Genomic DNA, 25,569 nt, shown 5'->3' with positions numbered 1-25,569 from the left:
GTCACATCTCCACTTTCCGTTTTCTTATGTTATTACATAAAATCATTTTTTTTCTTTATTTCATACTTGTGTGAATAAAATGTCTCCCTTTATAATGAAATAAGTTGCAGCAATAAATATCTAATGCAATAAATCAGTTGTCAATCCAATTTTTCTAGTTCTTGGAGGAAAAACTTTGAATAAACCTAATTTCATATAATAAAATACAAAAAAAGTGGAGATGTGACATCATCAGCCCACCTAATGAATATTCATGACGACTGTTTTTACAAAATATTACTAAATTTTAAAATTCAATAACTTTGCTATTTGTTGTCCAATTTTGACGAAATTTTCAGCATTTTGCTCAGTGAATTCTACTCTATTTACTAAGCTATAAATATTTTTAGCCTGGACCACCCCTTAAGCGCGTAAGGAAGGTTCACCAGACGTTTTTAGGGTCGCTCTTAACTTACGATCAGCTATATAAAACACCCCTGGTAATTTACTTAAGGTAAATGTTTAATTGCATGTTACCGGTCAGTCTAACTGGTAGGGTTTAACCACATAGAAAGAATGCCCCAATTAAATTTGGGGGGCGTCAAACACTGGGAGTTTTCTCTATGTTGGTGAATAATGCAACCAAGAAACATTTTGAGCAAGAGTCACGCTATGAACAAAAAAAGAAAAGTGCATGTATTTATATAAAGTCAAACCAATTGATAAAAAAGAAGCAGTAACGCATAAAATAAAAACATAGTGTTTGAGTTTAAACTTTGTGAAAAACCACCCGAAAACTAATTGTTAAAATTAAAGTATTCATTGGCGATTCATTATTGGCGTGGCAATTTATGCCTGGTATCCTTAACTCAAAGTTCGGTTGGTTTCTTAAACACAGCAACTGGAAGCATTAGAACAAAGACAAAGATTTGTGCACCAGCAAGAAACTTGAACGTCGCATCGTACGAGAAGACTCCGCCAAGAACACCTGCGGTACGGAGAAAAAATGTAGCAAAAATGACAATAATTATTCTTGTCTATACATTGCTTTAATACTTACTTTATCGGGGGGGGGGGGGGGGGTTCCAAAAAGAGTTGTAATCAAACTGCTGTATGTTCGATCAATAAAAAAGGAGAACATTCTGGACTAGCGCTTGATTTGTTTCGTGTAAACGCAGCTCATTCTGTAACGGGACTGAAAGACTTTAAGCACTTTTCAGAAGATCATAATTGACCTGGCTTACCATGGCCTTATTAGAAGAGGTGCTAGCTGTTGCGCACTATTCACAGAAATGTTTTAATAGTTTCAAACTGCCAGCTTGATCAAGCCATTTCAAGTCCCGCTAATCATGTTCACGCATGATCAAGCTCAATCAAGCCCACCCGAGACCAAATTAAGCCAGTTTTGAAAATGTCAGTCAAGTTAAAAACATAAGTGGGATCGATTACTTTCATACTGGTTGTGGTTTCATAAAGTCGTAAGTTACAAGAGACTCTACCAATGGATAGTGAACATTGCTTATGAACTAAATCAACGCCGATAGAAATCAGGGGCCCGTTTACTGTTGTAACTTTGCCATTATGGCAGGCTCAGCAGCCAATCAGGATCAAGGTTTTCATGGTAGTTGCCATAACGGCGAAGTTACAACAGTTGCAAGTCATTAATCCTGCTGGGTACCCATTCACATCACCTGGGTTGAGTGCAGCACACTGTGGATATATTTCTTGCTGTGGGAGATCACGCCATGGCTGGGAATCGATACCACGTCCCTCGGAATGAAAGACGAGATTCGTAACCACTAGACCACGACGCCCCCACGCCAGGATCACAAGTCTTTTGTTAAGTCACTTAACGGACAGCTTTATGAAACAGTCACCCGGGCTGCGTAACACAAAGATTAGCGATCAATCGCCAAATGAACTGTACAATCAATATCAATTTTACACGCGAATTTGGTTTTAAAAAATGGTAGGAACCATTCAAAAGTATTCTTTCATATTTGTTATTGATCGATAAGCTTTGTGTTACGGGACCCAAGTCTCTTTATTATGCCCCCCCCAAAAAAAAAAGAGAAAAGAAATATATATAGGCCTATATATATCTAAAACATGCAGGCAATGACATTGATTTTAAGCCTACTGCATGTATTCAAATTAAAAGTTTGTGATAAAGGCCTATACATGCATTAAAATGGCTTGTGCATCATTATTGATCAATATCTGAGAAATATTACTCTTTTCCTACCAATTACAATCTAACCAGTATTAACTTGATGCAGAAAATTTTCGATTGCATCGAGGGTGATGTTTGTTTGGTGTATGCTGTAGTGGAAGGCATGTGCGACTGTTGGTGTGTGTGTCAAAGAGAGAGGCGGATGAGAATAATGATTGAAGAGGTGGTGTACAGGAGAGACGGTGTGTTCCTACCCAAACAAATCTTTCATATCTTTACCTGATAGGTAGCCACCGAGAAAGGTACCAAGGCCGAAACATAGATCGTTGACTGCGTATGCAATATCAAAGCTTCCAGGAGACGCTCTCTTCTTCACTGATAGAGGCAAAAGGACAGATATTCCAGCAATACTTATAGCAGATGTGCACGCAGTTAATATCATCACATAGTAGTTGCGAAGGAAAGCATCACACAAAATAGAAACGGAATTCAAAAGCGCAGCACCGAGGCACAGGGTGATTGGATCAGCGAAGCGACCGGAGAGGGCGCCTGCCAAGAGTCTTCCTAGGAAGTTTCCTACTGATGCGCAGAAAGTCATCAGTATCGTAGCACGGATAGAATAACCTCTCTGGATTGCATGGGGTACAAGAAAAGAATGCCATCCGCAGTAGACGATTCCGTAAATGACGCAAGTAAGAAATATTAAATTAATAACAGGGTCTCTGTAAAAATCAGACCGGTTAAAACTATCGAGCATTCGCACAAGTTTTTGCCTTGCATTTGTTTCATTTTCACGAGATTCCATTTCAACTCCGTTGACTAATGAAGAGGATGTTGAAGGTTCACAAACAGCTGCCCGACTGTGGTCTGCACCTCTAGGGCGTAATGGAGTGATTTCTTCTTCCTCGCTTAAACAGTTGTTTGATAAACTTTCCTCAGAAAGTCCATTATGCTCAAGTTCTTGTTTAATCGCGCTTTGGTCCACCGGTCGACTTTCGGTCAAGGGTAGTTTTATGGCAACGGCACAAGGAACTAGGTGGGCCATCAGGCAACCTAGAATAAGTATGCCACCTCTCCAACCGTAAACTTCACCCAAGAGCTCAGCTAGGAGTGGTAAAAGAACCATACCCAAGCCGAACCCGCTCGTGCCAAATCCGTACAACAGGTTGAAGTTCTGCTCGCTTGACAATTGACTTAAGGCGATTGTCGCCGATATACAGACCATGCAATGTCCCAGGCCTGCAAAAGAAGAAAAAAAATCACAGCAAATTTCGTAATTGGATGGGTCTGCCAACCCTGCCAAGAATTATTCGAGAAGCTTTACCGAACATCTTCTGGATAACTTTGAATCCATACATTTTGTGGTTGTGTACATACCGCCACCCTATGCTGACAATGGGTTTACTGTACAACAATTCACAGGAGAATAGGACGAATTGATTTATGAAATATTATCATTTCCTGGTAAACTTAGTATGTTGTTAGCTAGATTTCACTCTACATTGGAAAAACCCTCTTAGGGGGATGTACAACATGTCATGAAAACAACCAATGGGGTTGGCTTAGTCCAGCACGTACGTGATTCTACTCATGAATTGGAGCGTTGTGGCCCAGTGGATTAGTCTCCGGACTCTGAAACAGAGGGTCGTGGGTTCGAATCCCAACCATGGCGTAATTTCCTTCAGCAAGAAATTGATCCACAATGTGCTGCACTCAACCCAGGTGAGGTAAATGGGTACCTGGTAGGAATTTATTCCTTGAAACGCAGCGCGCGTAACAGCTGCACTGCTAAAGCCAGGGTAATTATGCTGCATAGTGTAGAGCGCTTAGAGACTTCTGACAAAGTAAGTATTAAGCGCTATATAAGCAAGTATAATTATTATTATTATGAATTAGGAGTTTGTCGTGAAGAGTGTGGGCTTGATGAATTTCAAATAGATGATACCCACCTATCTCACCATAACATATTTTTTCACTCTTGAAGCAGCAAAATTTGCAGTTATGTATCATACTTCTACTCTCCGAAACTATCAAATATTAGACAAAGACGAATTTACCAAGTCTTTGCAAGAGCTGGTATCCTCTACACCCAAAGATCCAGACTGTGATTCAAACATATTACACATTGGCGGTGAGGATATTGATTGATATATATGTTCCATATGAAACTAAATCAAAGCCTGTGGAACCAGGGCCGTCGCCAGGGGGGGTGCGGAGGGTGCGAACGCACCCCCTTCAGAACAAAAAAAAAAAAAAAAAAAAAAAAAACCGGAGGGGGGGGGGTAGGGATACTTGAGGGCTCTTTTGAAAAGATCTGGCCGGCGGGCTATATAACTGCATGAAATTGAGTTAATACGTTGTTTTTTGTGTTTTTGTGTTTTTTTTTTCATAAAAAGCACCCCCCCCCTAGAAAAAAGCTGGTGACGGCCCTGGGAACCCCGAATGCCGTGGTTCAATGAGTCTAAAGAGCTCGCAAAGAGCATCGAAGATTGGAACTCAAGTGGCGTAAAACAAGGCAAGAGTCTGATCGGAAACCTTACATCAAAGGAAATAGCCATGGAACAGATGTTGTTCAATCTGCCAAAAAGGGCTATCTTAAAGAAAAGTTAAAGTGATTGGTTAACATTGGTTTGACTTTTAAAAAATCTGAGCTAGAAGCTCAAACTTGTCACCTGTGTATGTGATGTTACAAAAATGAAGCCCAGAAAAAGTTGCGTTCAAAAATAATTATTTAGTGCTTCAAAACTTGAAATATAAAGTGACCGGAAACACCATCTTAATTTCATCCTATATACTTATGTGTACTATTTAGGCGTCTATAAGACGCCTATTTACAAAATCGGGGTTTGCCTTGTAATGTTAGCTTTTCATTCTCAATAATGGTTGTTTTCAGGGTTTATTAGTTCTATTACATGCACTTGTACACATGTTTCATGTTTGTTTGAGAATTTTTTAAATCGGCTGCTCACAAAGTTAAACAATACCTTTAAGGAATCGTTCAGTTAAATATGTTTTTTTTACATTCATTCAGTTTTTTTTTCAAAAAGGAAGGTGGCTCATCTTTATGATTCAGCACAATTACTGTGCTCCCAATTTTCCTCTTTATGGAAAAAATCTAATTGATTAGAGCAGAAATTGACTCTCTAATTCCATTTCTGATCCAAGGTTTGATGTTATATAAGTTGAGGGAATTACATGTACTTTGTTTACTTCATTTACTTTAGTCACACCATCAGAGTTGCTCAAAGTGATTAAGTCATGTTCAATTGCCGTTTTGATCCTATTCCAACTTGGCCTTGGAAGATAACATTGATTATCTGTTTCCCTTACTTACAGATGTCGTCAATAGTTCACTAACTACTGGCGTTTTTCCTACATGGGTTCATACTGCTATCATTAAACCACCTTCGAAATGTCGGCTTAAGATAAAAACGCGTATAGAAGCCGCTCTTCATGCTCTTGTTAAAGTAAAGAATGATGTTATGTTTGCATTTAAAGTTGTATTGATGGTCTTTTTTGACCTATCTGCAGCATATGATACTATTGACCATGATACTTGTTATCATGATATACACACATACCCACATATATATATATATACCGTGTGTCTAAAAAAAAAGTAACACTTTTGAAATGGTTGCCAAATTGAGCATATATTATTTCATGAAAAAATGTCAATATGTATGGAAAGCTAAAGGACCAACCTTTCATATGAAATGAAAAAAATGAAAAAAAAATCATGCTTCGATGAACAGGGTTCACTTAAGTTAGAGGTATGAAAATGGGCCTGCGCAGGATTTTTCCTTCCAATTTTGGACAGGTATAGCATACAAAATAAAGTTGATATGAGATATTCATGATCGATGGGTTAAGAGTTAAATGGATGTTTTGAATACCAGTCCTTTCTGTCATTTGTCAATCCCCAAACACCATCCATACCCCCCACACACACGCACACGTGCACCCACACACACACACCAACTTCCACTCCCATCTTAATGTATCATTGATCTGGTAGATGTGAACAGGATGAAGGAAGAATTGGAAAATGTTTAATTGAAATATTCAAAATCACAATCGACATGCAACCCACTCTCCTCCCCCACAACCTTTTCCCATCCCATCACCTACCCCTTGCCTTTTCTTTATCTTTTTTCTTCCGTAAATTTGGTGGATCATCAATCACATTTTATTCAGGTTTTATGAATGACCCAAACATGTAATAGCTAAGTACATCATTCATTATGCATTGAAAATACCAGACCCCTTCTCTTTCCCCACATTTGAACTTGTTATCACCTGTCCATGGAATGTGAGAATGCATTGTTATTCTTCATTGGCCTGAACACTGAGTAGTCAGAAACTGTTACATAATCCTCTTTATCCAAAATCACTGTTTGAAACTAAACAAAGAGGCAAAAACATGGTATTACACATTACAGGTATAAGAGTAAAAATAATTGCATTAAGTTGTTACATAGCATTCAAACAGTCCATCTTATGCCATGTTGTCAGTATGGAACGACCCCAATTCACAAATCAACAGCGTGCCTTCATGGTAACTTAGTATCATCGAACTAACCATGTTACAACAGTCAGAGGTTCAGACAAGTCTATCCGGATGTACGCTGCCCTTCGCGTCATACCGTGTACCGCAATGTCGCCAAGTACGAGGGAACGGGGACGAGCCATAATCTGAACCGAGGAAGATCAGGACGCCTCAGGACTGGACGATCGGCAGAGAATATTGAAGCGTTTCGTTAAGCCATTCAGGAGCATCAGGATGGAGACATCAGCTGTCGGCGAAACCCTACAGATCTTCCCCACGCCACCTTCAACAGGATCACGCGACTTGATCTTCACTACCACCCTTATCAGATGATCAAGAGGCACGAGCTTCTTCCAGGAGATCGTCAGCGTCGCACAAGATTTTGTGAGTGGCTTCTTCGAAGACCGGCGCGATTCTTAGATGACTTGTTGATAGGGGACGAGTCAGGTTTCGCTCTCAATGCTCAGGTCAACACGCACAATCTTGTGGCATACCGGGATAAAGGGCATCATCCAGAAGAGTTCGACTACCAAAGGAAGGACAACCGGTCCAAGGTGACGGTGTGGGCCGGTCTCACTGGCAGAGGGGACATCATCGGGCCTGTCTTCTTTGACAACAATGTCCGCAGTGAAGCCTATCTCCAGATGATCGATGGACATGTTGTCCCTACCCTCAGTAGAGTTGCAAGGTATTGCCGTGGCAGAAATGGACGGTTCCGACGCGTATGGTGGGCGCAAGATGGGGCACCTTGCCATCGCTCCAGGGATGTCACAGAGCGACTCACCCAGCTCTTCGGTGATCTAGTGATATCCCTCAACCGCGAAGTTGAATGGCCTCCACGTTCACCTGACATGACACCTCTCGACTTCTTCTTGTGGGGATGGCTCAAGGCCAAGGTCTACACCACACCTCCCGACACACTGGATGATATCAAGGAGAAAATCACCCATGAGATTGATGTCCTTCGTCAGGACAGAGCCACAGTCAGGAGAGCTGTTCTGGACATGCTGAAACGGGCAAGATCGTGTATCGAGAGAGAAGTTGGACATGTCGATCATTAATGTGAAAGACTTTTATCTTTACTGGTACCCTTACTCAATCGGTACTTTGAAAGCCGTGATATTCAGTCAAGAAGAAAAGATAGCCATGTGGACTATGAACTGATTACTTTTGTCAGATCTTTCATTTTAAGATGAACAAAGCAGTTGTAAATAAGAAAAAAATAAAAGAAACATGAACATCTTAAAAAAAAAATTTAACTTGTTTTTTTCATGTCTGCCCTAATGTGTGTGTGTGTGTGTGTGTGTGCGTGCGCGTGTGTGTGTGTGTTGACTATTATGGGAAAAATACATTTATTGAAAACATATGCATTGACAAAGTTAAATCATGTTTCATCCATCCTTGTTGTCCCCTCATGGATGTATATAGAAATCGAGAAATTATCATTTGATTTTATATGGGGAGGGAAAGATCGTATTAAAAGAAAAAATTATGTATCAGAATTATAATTGTGGTGGGGTTAAAATGATAAATTTTGAAATATTTGTTAGAACGCAGCGTATAATGTGGGTAAAAAGACTTTTGTATGGAGAAAGAAATCTGGGGTGGAAGTTATTTTTTTATTATTCCCTAAGTTCAGTTGGAGGAAGGTTAATTTTTCTATATGATTATGAAATGAAAAAGATAAAAATTAGGTTGAATATTCCATCTTATTATTTGGAAATGCTAGATGCTTGGCAAAAGATTGATAATTTAAGACATTTCAATGGTTCTAAAAATCCAATCATTTTCAATAATAAGAATATTTGTATAGAAAATAAAATGATATTTGATAAAGATTTATTAGAACGAGGGTTAATTAAGATTGAACATATCATTGACAATGGACATGTTAAACCAGTCGCATATTTTTTGAACCTTGGTATGGGAAGTGATCTTTTGTTTATAATAGGTGAAATATATCATGCAATTCCAAGTGATTGGAGAAATGATTTAGGTTCGATACAATTTTGTGAGATAGACTTAATTAATTATAATATAAACTTGCTTCTGTTGGGGAGGGAAATTAGCTTTAAGGAGGTATTATCAAGAAAAATATATGAATATTTTATTAAAGAATTGCAAAAGTCATATGATTTACAGATAAGAGATGGACAAAATAATTATAATTATACAGAGAAAGAAATTAGTGAATGTTTTTTAGACCAAGAATAACATTATTAATTGGAAGACAGAGGGAATTTCAATTTAAGCTTCTACATGGGGTAATTTACACTAAAGTTAATTTGTTTAGATTTGGATTTGTTGAAGATAATCTCTGTTCGTACTGTAAACTGGAAACGGAAACATATTCACATATATTTTTGTCTTGCTTAAAGGTCAAACTGATATGGGAAACCTTGATACAGCGATTTGAATTAGATGAAATAAAGGACTTGATTTGGCGGGATACATTTGTTGGTTTGTCAGGCAATACAAATAGAATAAAAAGTTGTAATACTATTATCTTTATGGTAAAATATATATTATTTATATTCAGAAAGGAGGGGGTTTTACCAACCATTGACGATATACATGAACTTATTTTAGAATATAAGGATCAAGAAAAGAAAATAGCTATTAAAATGGGGAAATTAGGGCGGCACTTGCAAAAATGGGAAACAGTAAAATTGTGACAAGGTTAAGTTGTAAGTCTTTATTTACTTTCAATATATGTAATACTTCTCCCGTGAGCTTGTTATATTCAAAATTGTTCATCGAATTGTTTTGTATTTTAAACAGGATTTATTTATAATGAGTGTGAGCAGATCTTCTGGGCAGTGGTTTGTGTGTGTGTGAGTTTGGGTGTGTTTGTGGTGGGGGGGGGGAGGGGGAGGTTTGGTCTTTAAGCATTTTACTGATTTCATTGTTTTTTTTTAAGATATATATGACTCATGATTTTGTTGAGTTAGTGGAAAAAAAGTGAAAATATGAAGTGTAAAGTATTATATATGATTTGAAATGTTAAATTGAAATGTTATGTAACTATTTGTTCATGAAATCAGAATAAAAACATTATTCAGAACAAAAAAAAAGTGTGTACGTGCGTGTGTATGTGTGTGGTTTGTGTGCGTGTGATAATTGGTTTGAGCAATTGCTTGATGGAATTAATGTTTCAGTGATTTATCGATTGATTTCATTGATCAAAATGAGTGACTGGTTAATAATTTGATTATTAATGGAAAAAAATGATCCACCAAACTTTCAGAAGAAAAGTGATAAAAAGGAAGGTTGTATGTGTGTGTGTGTAGGGGGGGGGTGGGAGGGGGGAGGACAGTGGGTTGCGTAATGTTAATTATGATTTGGAATATTTCAACTTAGCCAATTCCCATTCATCCTTAATCCCGTTCACATCTACCAGATCAATGATACAATAAGATGGGAGTGGAAGTGTGTGTGCTTGTGTGTGTGTGTGTGTGTGGGGGGGGGGGTGGGCGGTGGTGTTTCGGGATTGATAAATAACAGAGAAAAAGGAATGTTATTCAAGGTATTCAAAATATCCTGTTGATCCATCGATCATGAATATCTCATATCGACCTTATTTTGTAAGCTACAAGTAACTTACCTGTCCAAAATTGGAAGGAAAAATCCTGCGCAGGCACATTTTCATACCTCTAACTTAAGTGAACACTGTTCATCGAAGCATTATTTTTTTTCAATTTTTCATATCATATGAAAGGTTGGTCCTTCAGCTTTCTATACATATCGACATTTCTTCATAAAATTACTTATGCTCAATTTGGCAACCATTTCAAAAGTGTTACGTTTTTTGATAAACACGGTATATATATATATATATATATATATATATATATATATATATATATATATATATAATATATATACATATATTAATTGACAATAAAACTGCAGGAGACCTCAAAAATGTCCTTGATAACTGCAAATATGCATATTTATCATCAAACAGAAGATGACTGAAAACAAATCAAAGCTGAACGAGCCCCCAAAAATGAATTGTCATAGCTACCTCCCCACATAATCTGAAGATATTGCCTGACATTCAACATAAAATTGCTGGTGTCAATATTAATCCTTCAGAAAAAATTAAGAACCTAGGAGATTATTTTGATAAATAAGACTATATAAATCATCATTTTCTACCAATTGTTGTACTGTCTGATATCATTTGAGGAACATAACTAGAATTCGTAGGTTTATTGATCAGTCAACTGCTAACCATGCTATAAGCTCCCCTATCATTTCTCGTCTTGATTTTTGTATTGGTCTTCTTTCTTCAATACTAGAGGCTCACATCAATCGTCTCCACCAGAATTGGGCTGTCCGTCTTATTTTTGAAGTCCGCCGTGACACACCTCCTGAACCCCTGTTCCATAATTTACACTTGCTCCCTAGATTAGACAACTTATTATTTGAAAGTTGCTTCGTTTATTAAGTTTACAAAATAGTTGTCTGATTGTTTAGAAATATATGTCCCAGGTAGAATAACTAGATGCTCTGAAGACCCACATAAATTAACATCCAAGTAAAGGAAAACAGACCGGAGATCCTCAATGGAATGCTCGCCTCTCACATTAAGACAATCCCCAAGAATTGAGGCCTGTAAGAAGTCCCTCAAAAACTTGTTTGTTCTAGGTAACGGCCTTCATCTATTATGCCATTCTGGTTGTTTTTATTTGTTTGAATTAGTTAAACTGATACTGTGAGTGCTTTGGGCCATGTGGTAAAAACGCGTTAGAGATATTGAGCATTATAATTTCTACTACTAATACTTCTACTACTACTACTACTACTACTACTACTACTACTACTACTACTACTACTACTACTACTACTACTACTACTACTACTACTACTACTACTACTACTACTACTACTACTACTACTACTACTACTACTACTACCACCACCACTACTACTACGTACTACTACTACTACTACTACTACTACGTACTACTCCTACTACTACTACTACTACTACTACTACTACTACTACTACTACTACTACTACAAGTAGTGGTGATGTTTTTACTATTATCACTAATCTTATTATAATGAAATATAATATTATTAATATTATAAAAGATTCCACCACAAGTCATTATCTTACCAGAAATTGATAAATAAACGGCAATCAAAGCATTGTTAGTAGCCAAAGCTGTTAGCATGACCCCAAGAGATGTGAAAATGGATCCTCCAATCAAGAGAGGACGTCGAGTCCATTGTAAACGATAGAGGGCGACAATCAGCGGAGCTAGAGTTTTGAAAAAGATAGAAAAGCAAGGCATTAGCGATGTTGCGTCTCGCCTACTTATGAAAGTAACCAAAAACATCGCGATTTGCGAGGACCCGCAACAAAATTGTATCAAAAGTTCATTGTTAAAAAGAATGCAGACTAACATTTGTCATATTAAAGAGTCTTGCACGAAAACATTAATGTTTACCTCAAATGACCTTTGACCTTACCATGTTAACTCTGACTGCGCCATGATATACAGGCCTCCTGATTACATCTGTCTCATGCTGTTAGCACGTGCCCCTATGCCTTCGTATCGATGCCCTTTCCCGTATCAGTGCCCCCTTTTACCTAAAAAAGAGCCCCCCCCCCCACCAACGTGTTCCGTGCCCCTTTCACCTGAGAGGTGCCTGTTTTATGTGTTAACCAGTGCTCCTTTTGGCTTCTCATACGAGCCTGTTCTTTATACCAGATAAGATGCCCTGAAAAACAACTGTTTTTGAGCGCCCGGTTTCTTTATTTAGCGCCGTCCTGCTTATTTCTGCAAGAGCATGATTGAAAAAAAATCCTACGTGCCTTAAGTTTCATGAGTCAGTTATTTGGATAGATAAGTAACCATCCCCCCTAAAAAAAAAAAAAATTTTTTGAAAACTCACATTTTTTACAGAAGATTTTCACAAAATTCACCCAAAGTATGCACAAAATCCATAAATTTAACGTATTAGAATACAAAAGTGCCTTAATGATAAGCCCGGTCGGTTCGCTTCTCACTTTTGAGCTTTTTTTTTCCAAAGAGTTTATGCGTGCTGCCCCCAGCGAAAAATTTCTCCTTATATGGCAATGTTTAAGTAGTGCCCTTTTCGAAATGAAAGGTGCCCTTTTTTCCCTGTGCCCCATTTTAATTTCGCTCCACCGCCCCTGAATTATGACAAGGGGCAAGGACCCACAGGCCATGTATTTAATCATCAGGGATTTGTGGTTTCCTGGGCAGCAGCCAATATATAACCAAGGTAGCTAAATTGTTTAATGTATAAGTTCACGTAAGAAAACATTTTAAAAAGTTTACTTTATTTTGTCTATTTGTTATTTTCATTTTTTTGTTATCTATCTATTCATTTATTTTTTTTTTTTTGTTTTTTGGGGGAGGTGATTAAGCCAGTATATTTATTGGAGTACATGGCAGAGCAGTCCTGGCAATACATAACTATGACAACACAAATGCAACCAAGGAGTCTCTAATGGTATAAAGCGATTACCGATATTGATCAATTTTCATCAACTTGTTTGATTTTTTTTACCTCTACAAAATTTCTTTTGGGATTCCCCTTTAAATGTGTCCAGTGGTATCAATTTAAAAATTTCGATAATCTTAAGACGCCGAGTAGTTGCTCTGATTATATTTTGGACAGGCTTCATTAGATTTTGTATGAAATTTACGTTTCATGTTTCTAATAAAACATTTAAAAAATGTTTTTTTATCTTTAAGGGTTATTATTTCTTTAAAAATCAGCTTCTAAAACATTCGGCACATCTTGACTAATAAAAAATATTGATAAAATGAATGGTGTCTCACAGAAATAAATATCGTAATTTAATTAATCTCTACTTAAAAAAATAATCATTTAATTGTATCCAGGCCCTACCGGTAAAACAATCAAAAGTGAAGGGGGAGGCTGACCATGTTAAAATCACAATCAGACGGTCATTTTTTACGTTTTTGAACACGGTTCCGCGGCCCCTGCATCGTACCTACCTGGGAAGTAACTGAAGCCGGCAAAAAGACCAAGCGCAACTCCGATGTCTTTTGAGGTGGTTTCCAGACTGTATGAGATGTCTTCAAGGTAGATGCCGATAGATTTAACAGTGCCAACTTGGGAGCATGCCATCAGGAAGATGAGGAGCACCACGGGGACATTCCGGAGGATGGATGTCCTCAGGCCCTGGTTTGTCATGTCCATCTTGCCACTCTCAATATTAGTCTTGATGAGACTTTGGCTCTGTCTTACAAAGAGATCCAAGAAGACTCAGATAAATAATAATAATAATATTGTACTTATATAGCGCATAATATTGGTAATCTCTATGCGCTTAACAAATGAATTATCCATTACATACGAGATCAAATTATTAATATGGTTTTCAATGAAAAATAAAATACTATTCTACATTAAACTAAGTATTGTGCTACATTGTGATAAACATTAAATATATATATATCATTACATGGTATTAATTAATCAAGACTAAAGGTTAAAAACATATTTCAGCAAGCAATTATTTCATGCGAAAGTCTTTGAAATAAAGGTTAAATGCCACCATAATTATAGATCTATTTCTGGTACATTGAAATTAACTTATCTTTGTGAAATCATGAAATCGAAGCTGAAAACCGATGAGTCTGATTTATCACAAAAAACATATGTGGGACAGTAAATTAATGCTGCTTGGAAAAAATACACATTTTATGGAATTCCGTGCTCATTTGCTAATTTATCAGTAATTGCAATTTTTTTTTACCAAAGCCAATTGGCACATATATTTTATTTATACATACAAACACTTGGGTGGTCATTTTATCAGATTCTGTTCGAACTCATTTTGAGATCGTTATCAAAAGTTGTATTTATAGTAGCTTTGATGAGACTTTGACTCTGTCATACAAAAACTTACCATAGATTTAGATCAAAATTAAAGGGGAATGAAACCTTTGGAACAAGAAGGCTTGTGTCGAAACAGAAAAATCAAAGAATAAGAACAAAGAAAGTTTGAGAAAAAATTGACAAATAGAAAGTTTTGGTAATATGAATATTGCAAACACTAATGCTATGGAGATCCCATGCGACAAGGATATGTGATGTCACATGTGAACAACTTTACCTTTGATGGACTATAAAATACACTCAAAATGTCTCTTTCTGCTTTTTCTTATTATGATACAATGTATCCATCATGTATTCTTTAAAAATATGTACTCCATGCCCTACTATAGAAAGAACACATGATCTACTGATAGATGTGATAAAAAAGGCAGTTTAAGTGAAATATATACTAAAGTAATGAGGAGAGTTGTTCACGTGACAAGTGACATCACACATCTTTGTCGCATTGCCAATTTGAGGATCTCCATAGCATTAGTGATCGCAATATTCAAATGCTCATAACTTTCTCATCATTTGTCTGATTTTTCTCAAACTTTTGTTGATCTGTTTCTTTCATTCTCCTTTCATCTCGAAGAATATAAAACTGAAATTCCTCTAAAATAGATCAGATCAAATTCAAAGTCAATCGCTAAAAAATACATGATGATGTCACTCACTCACTATTTCTTTTCTTTTTTATTGTTTGAAATATGAAATATTTTGATTTTCTTGTCATTGTCATGTGAAATGAAGTTACATTCCTCCCTGAACACGTAGAATTCCATTATTTTAACATTTTGTGCTTCAGAAAAGGAGGTCCTAATCACCAAATTCGTAAAAATTGAAAAATTGTATAATTCAAACAATAAGAAATAAAAGAAATAGTGAGTGACATCATCGACTCTCTCCTTTGGATGTAACTGGCTCGTTCATATAACTATTTCGTTAAAAATAAGCGAAACTTTGAAATGTCATAACTTTCTTATTTTACATCCGATTTTGATGAAATCTTCAGCATTGTGCTTGTCTGATATTTCTCTAAACAGTAAATCTTTTGAAAATGAATGAATCTCTGTTCACTTTTCTTCAAATATTCTTCATGTTCACTCCACAATATTTATTTCACATTTTTGCACGTAATAACCACTTTTATGACTTGTTCTCTCATCTACACATTCTCTCCAATCACTCTATTTAATGACTATTGGCAATTCAATGTATGTTTGCAAGTCTATAACAATAAAAGAAACAAACGGAAACAGCATTTCAAATAATACAACCATTTAATAGGAAAAACAGATTAAATAAATATATCATACAAATCTATTTCAATTGTACGGATCATTTCATCCTGCTGATACAAGGATTAATTTATCTTCATTTTAAAACTACATTAGGATAAATTTATCTTAATTTCAAGGCCACATGAGGATAAATTTATCTTAATTTCAAGGCTACATGAGGATAAATTTATCCTAATTTCAAGGCTACATGAGGATAAATTTATCTTAATATCAAGGCTACATGAAGATAAATTTATCCTAATTTCAAACCTACATGAAGATAAATTTATCTTAATTTCAAGGCTACACGAGGATAAATTTATCCTAACTTCAAGGCTACACGAGGATAAATTTATCCTAATTTCAAACCTACATGAGGATAAATTTATCTTAATATCAAGGCTACATGAGGATTAATTTATCCTAATTTCAAACCTACATGAGGATAAATTTATCTTAATATCAAGGCTACATGAGGATTAATTCATCCTAATTTAAAACCTACATGAGGATAAATTTATCTTAATTTCAAGACTAAATGAGGATAAATTTATCTTAATTTCAAACCTACATGAGGATAAATTTATCCTAATTTCAAACCTACATGAGGATAAATTTATCCTAATATCAAGGCTACATGAGGATAAATTTATCCTCATGTAGGTTTTAAATTAGGATAAATTAATCCTCATGTAGCCTTGATATTAAGATAAATTTATCCTCATGTAGGTTTTAAATTAGGATAAATTTATCCTCATGTAGCCTTGATATTAGGATAAATTTATCCTCATGTAGGTTTTAAATTAGGATAAATTTATCCTCATGTAGCCTTGAAATTAGGATAAATTTATCCTCGTGTATCCTTGTAATTAGGATAAATTTATCCTCGTGTATCCTTGTAATTAGGATAAATTTATCCTCGTGTATCCTTGTAATTAGGATAAATTTATCCCATGCAGCCTTGATATTAAGATAAATTTATCCTCGTGTAGCCTTGAAGTTAGGATAAATTTATCCTCATGTAGCCTTGAAATTAAGATAAATTTATCCTCATGTAGGTTTTAAATTAGGATAAATTTATCCTCATGTAGGTTTTAAATTAGGATAAATTAATCCTCATGTAGGTTTGAAATTAAGATAAATTTATCCTTATGTAGTCTTGAAATTAAGATAAATTTATCCTTGTGTAGCCTTGAAGTTAGGATAAATTTATCCTCGTGTAGCCTTGAAATTAAGATAAATTTATCCTCATGTAGGTTTGAAATTAGGATAAATTTATCCTCATGTAGGTTTGAAATTAGGATAAATTAATCCTCATGTAGCCTTGATATTAAGATAAATTTATCCTCATGTAGGTTTGAAATTAGGATAAATTTATCCTAATTTTATCAAGGCTACATGAGGATAAATTTATCCTCATGTAGGTTTGAAATTAGGATAAATTTATCCTCATGTAGGTTTGAAATTAAGATAAATTTATCCTCATGTAGCCTTGAAATTAGGATAAATTTATCCTCATGTAGCCTTGAAATTAAGATAAATTTATCCTCATGTAGCCTTGAAATTAGGATAAATTTATCCTCATGTAGCCTTGAAATTAAGATAAATTTATCCTCATGTGGCCTTGAAATTAAGATAAATTTATCCTAATGTAGTTTTAAAATGAAGATAAATTAATCCTTGTATCACCAGGATGAACTAATCCGTACAATTGAAATAGATTTGTATGATATATTTATTTGATCTGTTTTTCCTATTAAATGGTTGTATTAATTGAAATGCTGTTTCCGTTTGTTTCTTTTATTGTTATAGACTTGCAAACATACATTGAATTGCCAATAGTCATTAAATAGAGTGATTGGAGAGAATGTGTAGATGAGAGAACAAGTCATAAAAGTGGTTGTTACGTGCAAAAATGTGAAATAAATATTGTGGAGTGAACATGATGAATATTTGAAGAAAAATGAACAAAGATTCATTCATTTTGAAAAGATTTACTGTTTCTATTGATTCAAATCAACATTTTTCTGAGGTGGACTTGACCTTTAACCAAACAAATGTTCATGAATTAAATGAAATAACAAAAATCTCAAATCAAGCAAATCACAAGGAATTGAAAGAATTAGTACTTCCCTTCTTAAGCAGATCATATACACTATATTGCCTCTCCTTCGTGTCATATTTTTAATCTGTCGATTAGCACCGGAATATGTCCTGATTCCCTAAAATTGCAAAGGTACATGTAAATCTTGTTTAAAAAAGACAATCCGCATGAAATAAAAAAATTACAGGCCTATTTCTATTCTTCCCAGCATTTCCAAAATATTAGAGATTATGTACAATAGACTTTATAAGTTTCTAGATACTTTTCATTTTCTAAATTCAAACCAATATGGATTCACGAAAGGACATTCGACTGATCAGACTTTAATACAAATATACGATAACATTACAAATGCAATGGCAAAAAAGAACATATAATAGGGGTATTCATGGATAAGCAAAGCCTTTGACACTCTTGACCACCAGATTTTACTTAAAGAACTTGAAAATAATGGAATTCGCGGAATTACACTACTATGGTTTAAGAGTTATTTGTCCAATAGAAAACAATATGTAATTCACAATAATATTCCTTCTGATTTTCAGTTAATACAATGCGGAGTTCCACAAGGATCAATCCTAGGTCCCTTGCTTTTTTAATATATATCAATGACTTGACTTCTGTAACACCTTTATTATCATATGTATTATTTGCAGATGACACCAGCATTTTTTGATCACATAATAGCTTAGAAACTTTAGTAGATATTATTAACCGTGAATTACCAAAACTGTATTTGTGGTTTAAGTGTAATAAGCTTTCACTCAATATAGATAAAGCAAACTTTATATATTTCAAGCATACACACTCACATACTGGTAACGAATTTCCTTACAATATAAACATAAGACAATATTCCTCTCAAAAGGAAAAGAGAAACAAAGTTTTAAGGTGTCACAATATATGAAAATTTAGATTGGAATGAACATGTACGTTGTATAACTACTAGTATTTCTAGAAACGTTGGTATACTTTACAAATGAAAAACACATACAACTCTTGTCATACTATACAATTCTTTAATATTGCCTTATATATCTTATTGCAACATAGTTTGGGCAACATGTGCAAAAACTAAAATTAATACAAATACTTATTACAGAAAAAAAATCGAATCTGTACTGATTTCCCAATATTTATCACACACAAATCCATTATTCCATAAACTGAAGTCAAACAGTATTTGACATAAATACGCTTCAAAGTTTACTACTTATGTTTAAGTACGTAAATAACATGCTCCCACATTCCTTCCACAATTTTTATACTCTGAATACCCGTAACTATTCAAATTTCCATTTAATCAACCCCAAACTGCTTATTGCGCAGAGATATATAAGACACCAAGGTCCAGATTTGTGGAACTCTCTACCAGAGTCTGTAAACAAGCTTCGTCTCTTCACTCATTTAAGGCAAACGTTAAATCTATATTTATTTATTATCAGAATATTTGAGGTAAAATTTCTGTGTCGTATCCTTTATATCGTGAATTTATGCCTCCTTCGATTTAGTCATTACCAATATTTTCATCATGACCACCATCATATCCATGGCCTTCATCATCATCATCATCATCAACAACAACATCATCATCATATCACCGTCACCCTCAGCTTTATCTTCTTCATCTTCATACTATAATATTGCATGAATTCATGTTTCGTATTTGAAAATATATGCCAATTCTGCTTTATAAATGTATTAATTCAATTAGTATAAGTTTGGGATTGTCATTTTTTCAAGCAATCTGCTTATGATGACAATCCTTCTTCTGCAAATTGTGAATATCGTATAGTTAATCATTTTTGTCTTTAATATTTTTTTAGTACTCTTTTTTTATGATTCATGCCAAAAATGCTAACATATTATGTTTATTATGTTATGAAAAATGTATTATACGAATGTTATGGATGCAGAAGAAAACAATAAATCAAATCAAATGTAGATCAAACTCAGACCCATACGTATCCCCAAAGAGTTATATTATATATATTATATTATTCAAATTAATATTTAAATCGCAAATTCAAGAGAATTGGGCACATATTTATTAAAAGCTGTTATCATTGTCCAATGAGAGAAAAAGACAAAAGTCCTCCATAAGACTGTATCTCAATAGATACCTTTTGTCATTCTAGAATAGAGATTTGCTCAAACTTGACAAGAATCAATGATCATTCTTAATATTTAAACGAGAATTTGGAAACAATTGTCTCTATCATTCCAGAGAAAACAATTATTTTCATAGAATAGAATGTACACTGTGTAACAAACCGGACAGAGATATCGTCATGTATGCTGACCATCGTAAGATAATAACAGGATGTCCAATAAGCAGGATCAGAAAACGTTTACAAAGAGATAAAGAACTTGTTTTTTCTCAAACCCGTGTAACAATGACCATCCTGTATATCCTAATATATGGTTAAACAATCTAGTTTGGACTTTAAAATAGACAGCAGTGCCATTATCTCAAATTACAGTGGAAAAGTCATTCTAGAATAAGATTGTATAGAACAGAGATATCGTCATGCATGTCGAACATCATGAGATAATAGGATGACCTATAATGCAAGGTTTAAAACGTTTACGAAGAGGTAAGTCAAGTAACAAATACCCATTATGAACATCATAAAAGATGTTTAAACAATCTGATTTGGAATTTAGATGGACAGTATTATCATTGTCCAATGAAGAGGTGAAATAGTGCACTACAGATGACTGTCGAAGTGACAAGATATGGGTTTATTCGTTGTATTTAATTGTATTTGTGGATAGAGAGAAGAAGAAAGGAGTTGAGGAATCGTGAAGTACTTGCTTTCTTTGACCTTTACGTTTTGTCAGAACTCTTGAGAGTATAACATGGGTGTAGAGGGTGATTTACATATTCTATTATCTGTGAGACATGCTTCAAGGTCATATCATTACATTCATTTGTCCGATTGGTTACTTCGCCATTCATCTTGCCAGCATAATTTGCTATTTTGTGTAATTTCCTGAGGTCATCTTTCCTGCACCCGTGCATCAAACCAAACAACACAACTGAAATGCATGACACTTTCAATTGTGGACTTATAGGGTAGTTTCAGAATTACCCTATTAACGTGAAATTAATTAATTTTCTTCTAAGAAAGTACATCCGTTGCTGTTGTCTTGTATACAGAGACTGACATTGGTCTTTCCACGATAGCACTTGGTTAATGACTTTGCCCTGGTACTTAAAACTGTTGATTGTCTCTTTCATTTCTCCTTTTAGATTGATTGGGTGTACTTAAACTGTGTTTTGATACACGAAAATCGGCAATCATCTCTTTCATTTTTCAAGGGAATTTTCATGACACCATTGCTCAACACAGATAGCTCCTCCCGATATCTGCGTTCATCCTTATCACGAATCTTACAATTAATAGCTTTTTCGTCAGCATATAACAATAGTGCCCTTTTCATTAGATGAAATGCGGTCATTTGTGTATTTTAATGGAGCATGCATACGCTACCCTGGGGCGACCCTTTGTTGGGAGTTACATTAGAGAATACATTCTGTAGTCATGGTAGTTGACTCTTTGCACTCCACCTGTCTGAATATCATGAAGCCAAATAATTGATGAGGGTTCATTCAAAGCGATAAGCTTATTCATCATTAAAAAGGGGTTGAATATTATTTTTAAAAAAGGTGAAATCAACGAACGTAGTATATACCCCAGTTTGCCAACATGCTGTGCAATCAAGTAGGTAAGCAAAATCACTTCATCATTAACGGATTCACACGGTTGATAGGAAAATGGAAAGGGATAAAAAGAAGGGTAACCATTATTTTATGCTAAAAAAGCGGGGGGGGGGGGGGTTCACACGCTTGTTTTAATTTTTTTGGGTACTTTTGTTGGAGAGAATGTGCTTTAAAAAAAACAAAATACGCCAATAGCTTTGTATCTGTGCAAGGAAAAAATATATAACTACTCTACAATTTATTCAAACTTCGGGTCATATTTTTCATACTTTGCAAAATGCAGAGTATAGTTCCTAAATTGAAGGGGTACTTATAAATGGATCCGTGGATAATTTGTTCAGTTTATTCGCTTCATAAAAGAAGCAGACGGGTGTGCTGTTTAGATTGCAGTTCAAGGAAAAATGAGTTAATGCTTATTCCTAATGAATCATCTGTTAGTCCATCATGTCCATTGCGATGTCAAAGCACCTACATGACACAAGGTATATGCAGATCATTACAGAAACATTACTGTGCAATGCCCATAAAGAGGGCTGCTCAATATAATCATGGATCTTTGAGGTCAGTGAAAATAACTAATGTGCTGTTAATGTTTCCAACAAAAAAGAGGGGTACGGTTAAATTACATTCCTACAAATTACCGTAATATGATTTTTTTGTTCCTTTTTTAAACGTAGGCCTACCAGAATTTCGATTTGTTTCAGTTTGTTTACAGACCGATGGCAACACGTGATTTTATCCATCCTTGGGATGTTCCGTCTTCAAATCTCCAGAAGGTAATGGTTCAAAGTGCCGGGCTCTGCTTAAAGGACAAGTCCATCCCAACAAAAAGTTCATTTTGAATAAAAAGAGAGAAATTCAACAAGCATAGCACTGAAAATTTTATCAAAATCGGATGTAAAATAAGAAAAGTTATGGCATTTTAAAGTTTGCTTCCAGTTTCACAAAACAGTTATACGCACATCTCGGTCGCTATATATGCAAATAAGGAACTAATGACATCATTCACTCACTATCATTGGCGAGGGGGGGGGGGCGCAGGAAACAAAATTGGCGAGGCAAAAAAAGAAACGAAAAAAGGCTATCAATAATATAATTTATGGGGGGGCGTCCCCCAACCTAAAATTTAGGGGGGACACGTCCCCCCGCTTCCGCCGCCTATGCTCACTATTTCTTTTGTATTTTACTATATGAAATATTTATATTTTCTCGTCATTGTCATGTGAAATGAAGTTTCATTCCTCACTGAACACGTCGAATTACATTATTTTAACATTTTGTGCTTCAAGCAAGGAGGTCCTAATCGTCAAATTCGTAAAAATTGAAATATTGTATATTTCAAACAATAAATAACAGAAGAAATAGTGAGTGAGTGACAGTATCGACTCTCTCATTTTTCAATGCAACTGGCTCGTTCATATAACTATTTTGTTAAAAATAAGCGAAACTTTGAAATGTCATAACCTTCTTATTTTACATCCGATTTTGATGAAATTTTCAGCATTGTGCTTGTCTGATTTTTCTCTATTGATTCAAATCAACATTTTCCTGAGGTGGACTTGACCTTTAAGACGTTATCATGGTTATTTCGGAGGGGCCGTCACAAACACACTCACACAGTCACTAATAATTGTCCTACCTTATAACCCCTTGCACAGCTCAGCTGGTACACACATTCACATTCGTCTGCTACCAGCGAGGGTAATGTGGACAGTGACAGTGGTTGCTTCAATGTGTGCATCAGAGTTTCGTATGTCAAGCTTACCGCTGGTGGATATCATGTGACATGCATGTGATGACACGTACGGAGTGTTGTCTGCCACTAAACTGCTGTTCAAAGCGAAACCCCCTACCACCATACATCCCCACCCTAAAAAATGTGGGTGACCTATTTTCTATTTTCCACAAAGTAAATTTCCCATTGATGACCATAAGATAGATATACACTAAACATAAAGTATACATTGCTTCAATATAATATACATCAACGTTTTTTTTTTTCGTCTGTGTTCTTATTACTTGATTTAGGCCCGCTGCCAAATACCAGGCAATTTGAACGTGAGTAATGCTCGGCCTCTTCATGGAACTGGGAAGCGTGGGTGCTGAAGCACCCTCAGAAATTTTCCTGGTGGTGTTGCGTGTTTTATCTTCCATAGAAAGCAGTCACAGCACCCCCACGAAACCAGGTTCCCCCTGAATTCCCGGGGGGGGGGGGCACTTCCATTCACAAGTGGATACCATGCGCGGCCATGGGGTCTCGAAAATCGCCCTAAACACGTATTTCCATATACTAAAAATGCACCCCTTAACAAGTATTGGCGTGTAAAACCCTACCCTTAACAAGAAATCCTGTTCACGATTGTAAACTGCGCACGAGCAGAAAAAGGTCATTTGAGATAAACCACGAAGGTGGCTTTCAACTCCACTGACATAGACATTTGTGATTTGATGATTATTCATGTATTCCTCTCAAAATATTCATTTTATCACATCCAAGCTGAAGAGTATTAAATAGAGCCTTCATAACCACTGGTATTTGACCGTAGCCTATATAAACAATAGTCAAATGTGCCAAAGGCAGACAATAAAACAGATTTCCAAACTTTATCCCTGATGTACTATTCTAGTCACCTGGTCTATACAAAGCCTTTTGTTCTTAGAATTTGAATACTCTACCGGTAAAGCATTACGCAACATCTACATTTGAAAATGATAGTGCTCATCCTAATGAAAATCACAAAGGTCATTTGAGAAAAGTTGATCATGAGCTAACCGTGAACTTGCTTATTGGAAACAAAACGATACTCTTGGCAAGTTGGTTTTACCTTTACCTATTGGGTTGAGTACAGCCCTACCTCCCACACCTAGCGCAAATCGTAGGGGAAGGCGGGGTAAGTTAAGCATAGGGGCAAGTTGAGTCACCACCCCTAGGCCAGTAATGAATGAGTCGGACATTGTGGTGGTGTCATGTGTTGATGACCCATTACATAACCCTTTTCCCCACCACATTGTGTTCGACTTTGAAACAAAAAGTACTTTTTTAGAGAGAAAAATACAAATTTCAGCCAAAAAAATAAGTAAAAAAGGGTGTAAAATAGATCAGTGCTTTTTCCAACACATGTCTTTAAATATGATAAAGAAATAAGAACAATAATGTTAGTCCAGGTATGGGTCTTCATTCTTGTCATAGTCTTTTACATGATGGATGCATAATAAATGTGTGGATGTGAAAATATCGCGTAAAGTTCGGACTGGGGTACTTTGAGCCAGCCAACATGGGGCAAGTTGAGCCATAGTAATTCTTATGGTAATGTATAATAATAATAATAAAAAAAGAAAAGTCATTGATATGCAGACAGAAAGGAGCAAATTCACATGACAATTCTCTTTACTTTTAGAGGATGTTAGTATTTATAGAGAATTAGCAAGTGAAAAGACTTGAAATAAAACATTGACATGCTGGTTCTACCTGCATACATTTTGTACATAGTTTTTGTGGCTCAACTTACCCCAGAAGGTGGCACAACTTACCCCACAGATAGGGCAAGTTGAGCCATTTGACATCATTTTTCAAAGGTCACAATGAATTTAAGTGTGTGGGGTAGATAGTTATATAAAGGCGAAAAATATTTCCCAAGAATCAGATTTAAAGGCATTGGTACTTATTTCGACAATATTATTAGTCATATCAATTCTAACATGGAAAATGCAAAAAGTGTCACAACTTACCCCTACTCTATTAAAACACGTAGTGTTGACACTTCGGGCAAGTACATCCTTTATAAAACACTTTAAATTTTAAATCTTATGCCCTCCCAAATTTGACCCTAAACACATAGTTTTTCTAGCAAAAATAGATAC

General features: G+C 35.5%; 1 protein-coding gene across 1 annotated transcript; it reads right to left on the bottom strand.

Annotated features, from left to right (window-relative positions):
- Positions 1-389: 389 nt before the first annotated feature.
- LOC121417040 (monocarboxylate transporter 6-like) lies at positions 390-13,962 on the bottom strand. Its single transcript, XM_041610595.1, has 4 exons — positions 13,709-13,962; positions 11,830-11,973; positions 2,432-3,391; positions 390-967 (listed from the first exon to the last, which is right to left on the bottom strand). The coding sequence occupies exons 1-4, from the start codon at positions 13,911-13,913 to the stop codon at positions 849-851; spliced, it is 1,428 nt and encodes a 475-aa protein (XP_041466529.1). The 5' UTR covers positions 13,914-13,962; the 3' UTR covers positions 390-848.
- Positions 13,963-25,569: the final 11,607 nt, after the last annotated feature.

The sequence above is a fragment of the Lytechinus variegatus genome, chromosome 6, assembly GCF_018143015.1.
Source record: "Lytechinus variegatus isolate NC3 chromosome 6, Lvar_3.0, whole genome shotgun sequence".
Classification (NCBI taxonomy): Eukaryota; Metazoa; Echinodermata; class Echinoidea; order Temnopleuroida; family Toxopneustidae; genus Lytechinus; species Lytechinus variegatus.
The sequence above is the reverse complement of the archived record's forward strand: the minus strand, read 5'-3'. Positions and strand labels throughout refer to the sequence as shown.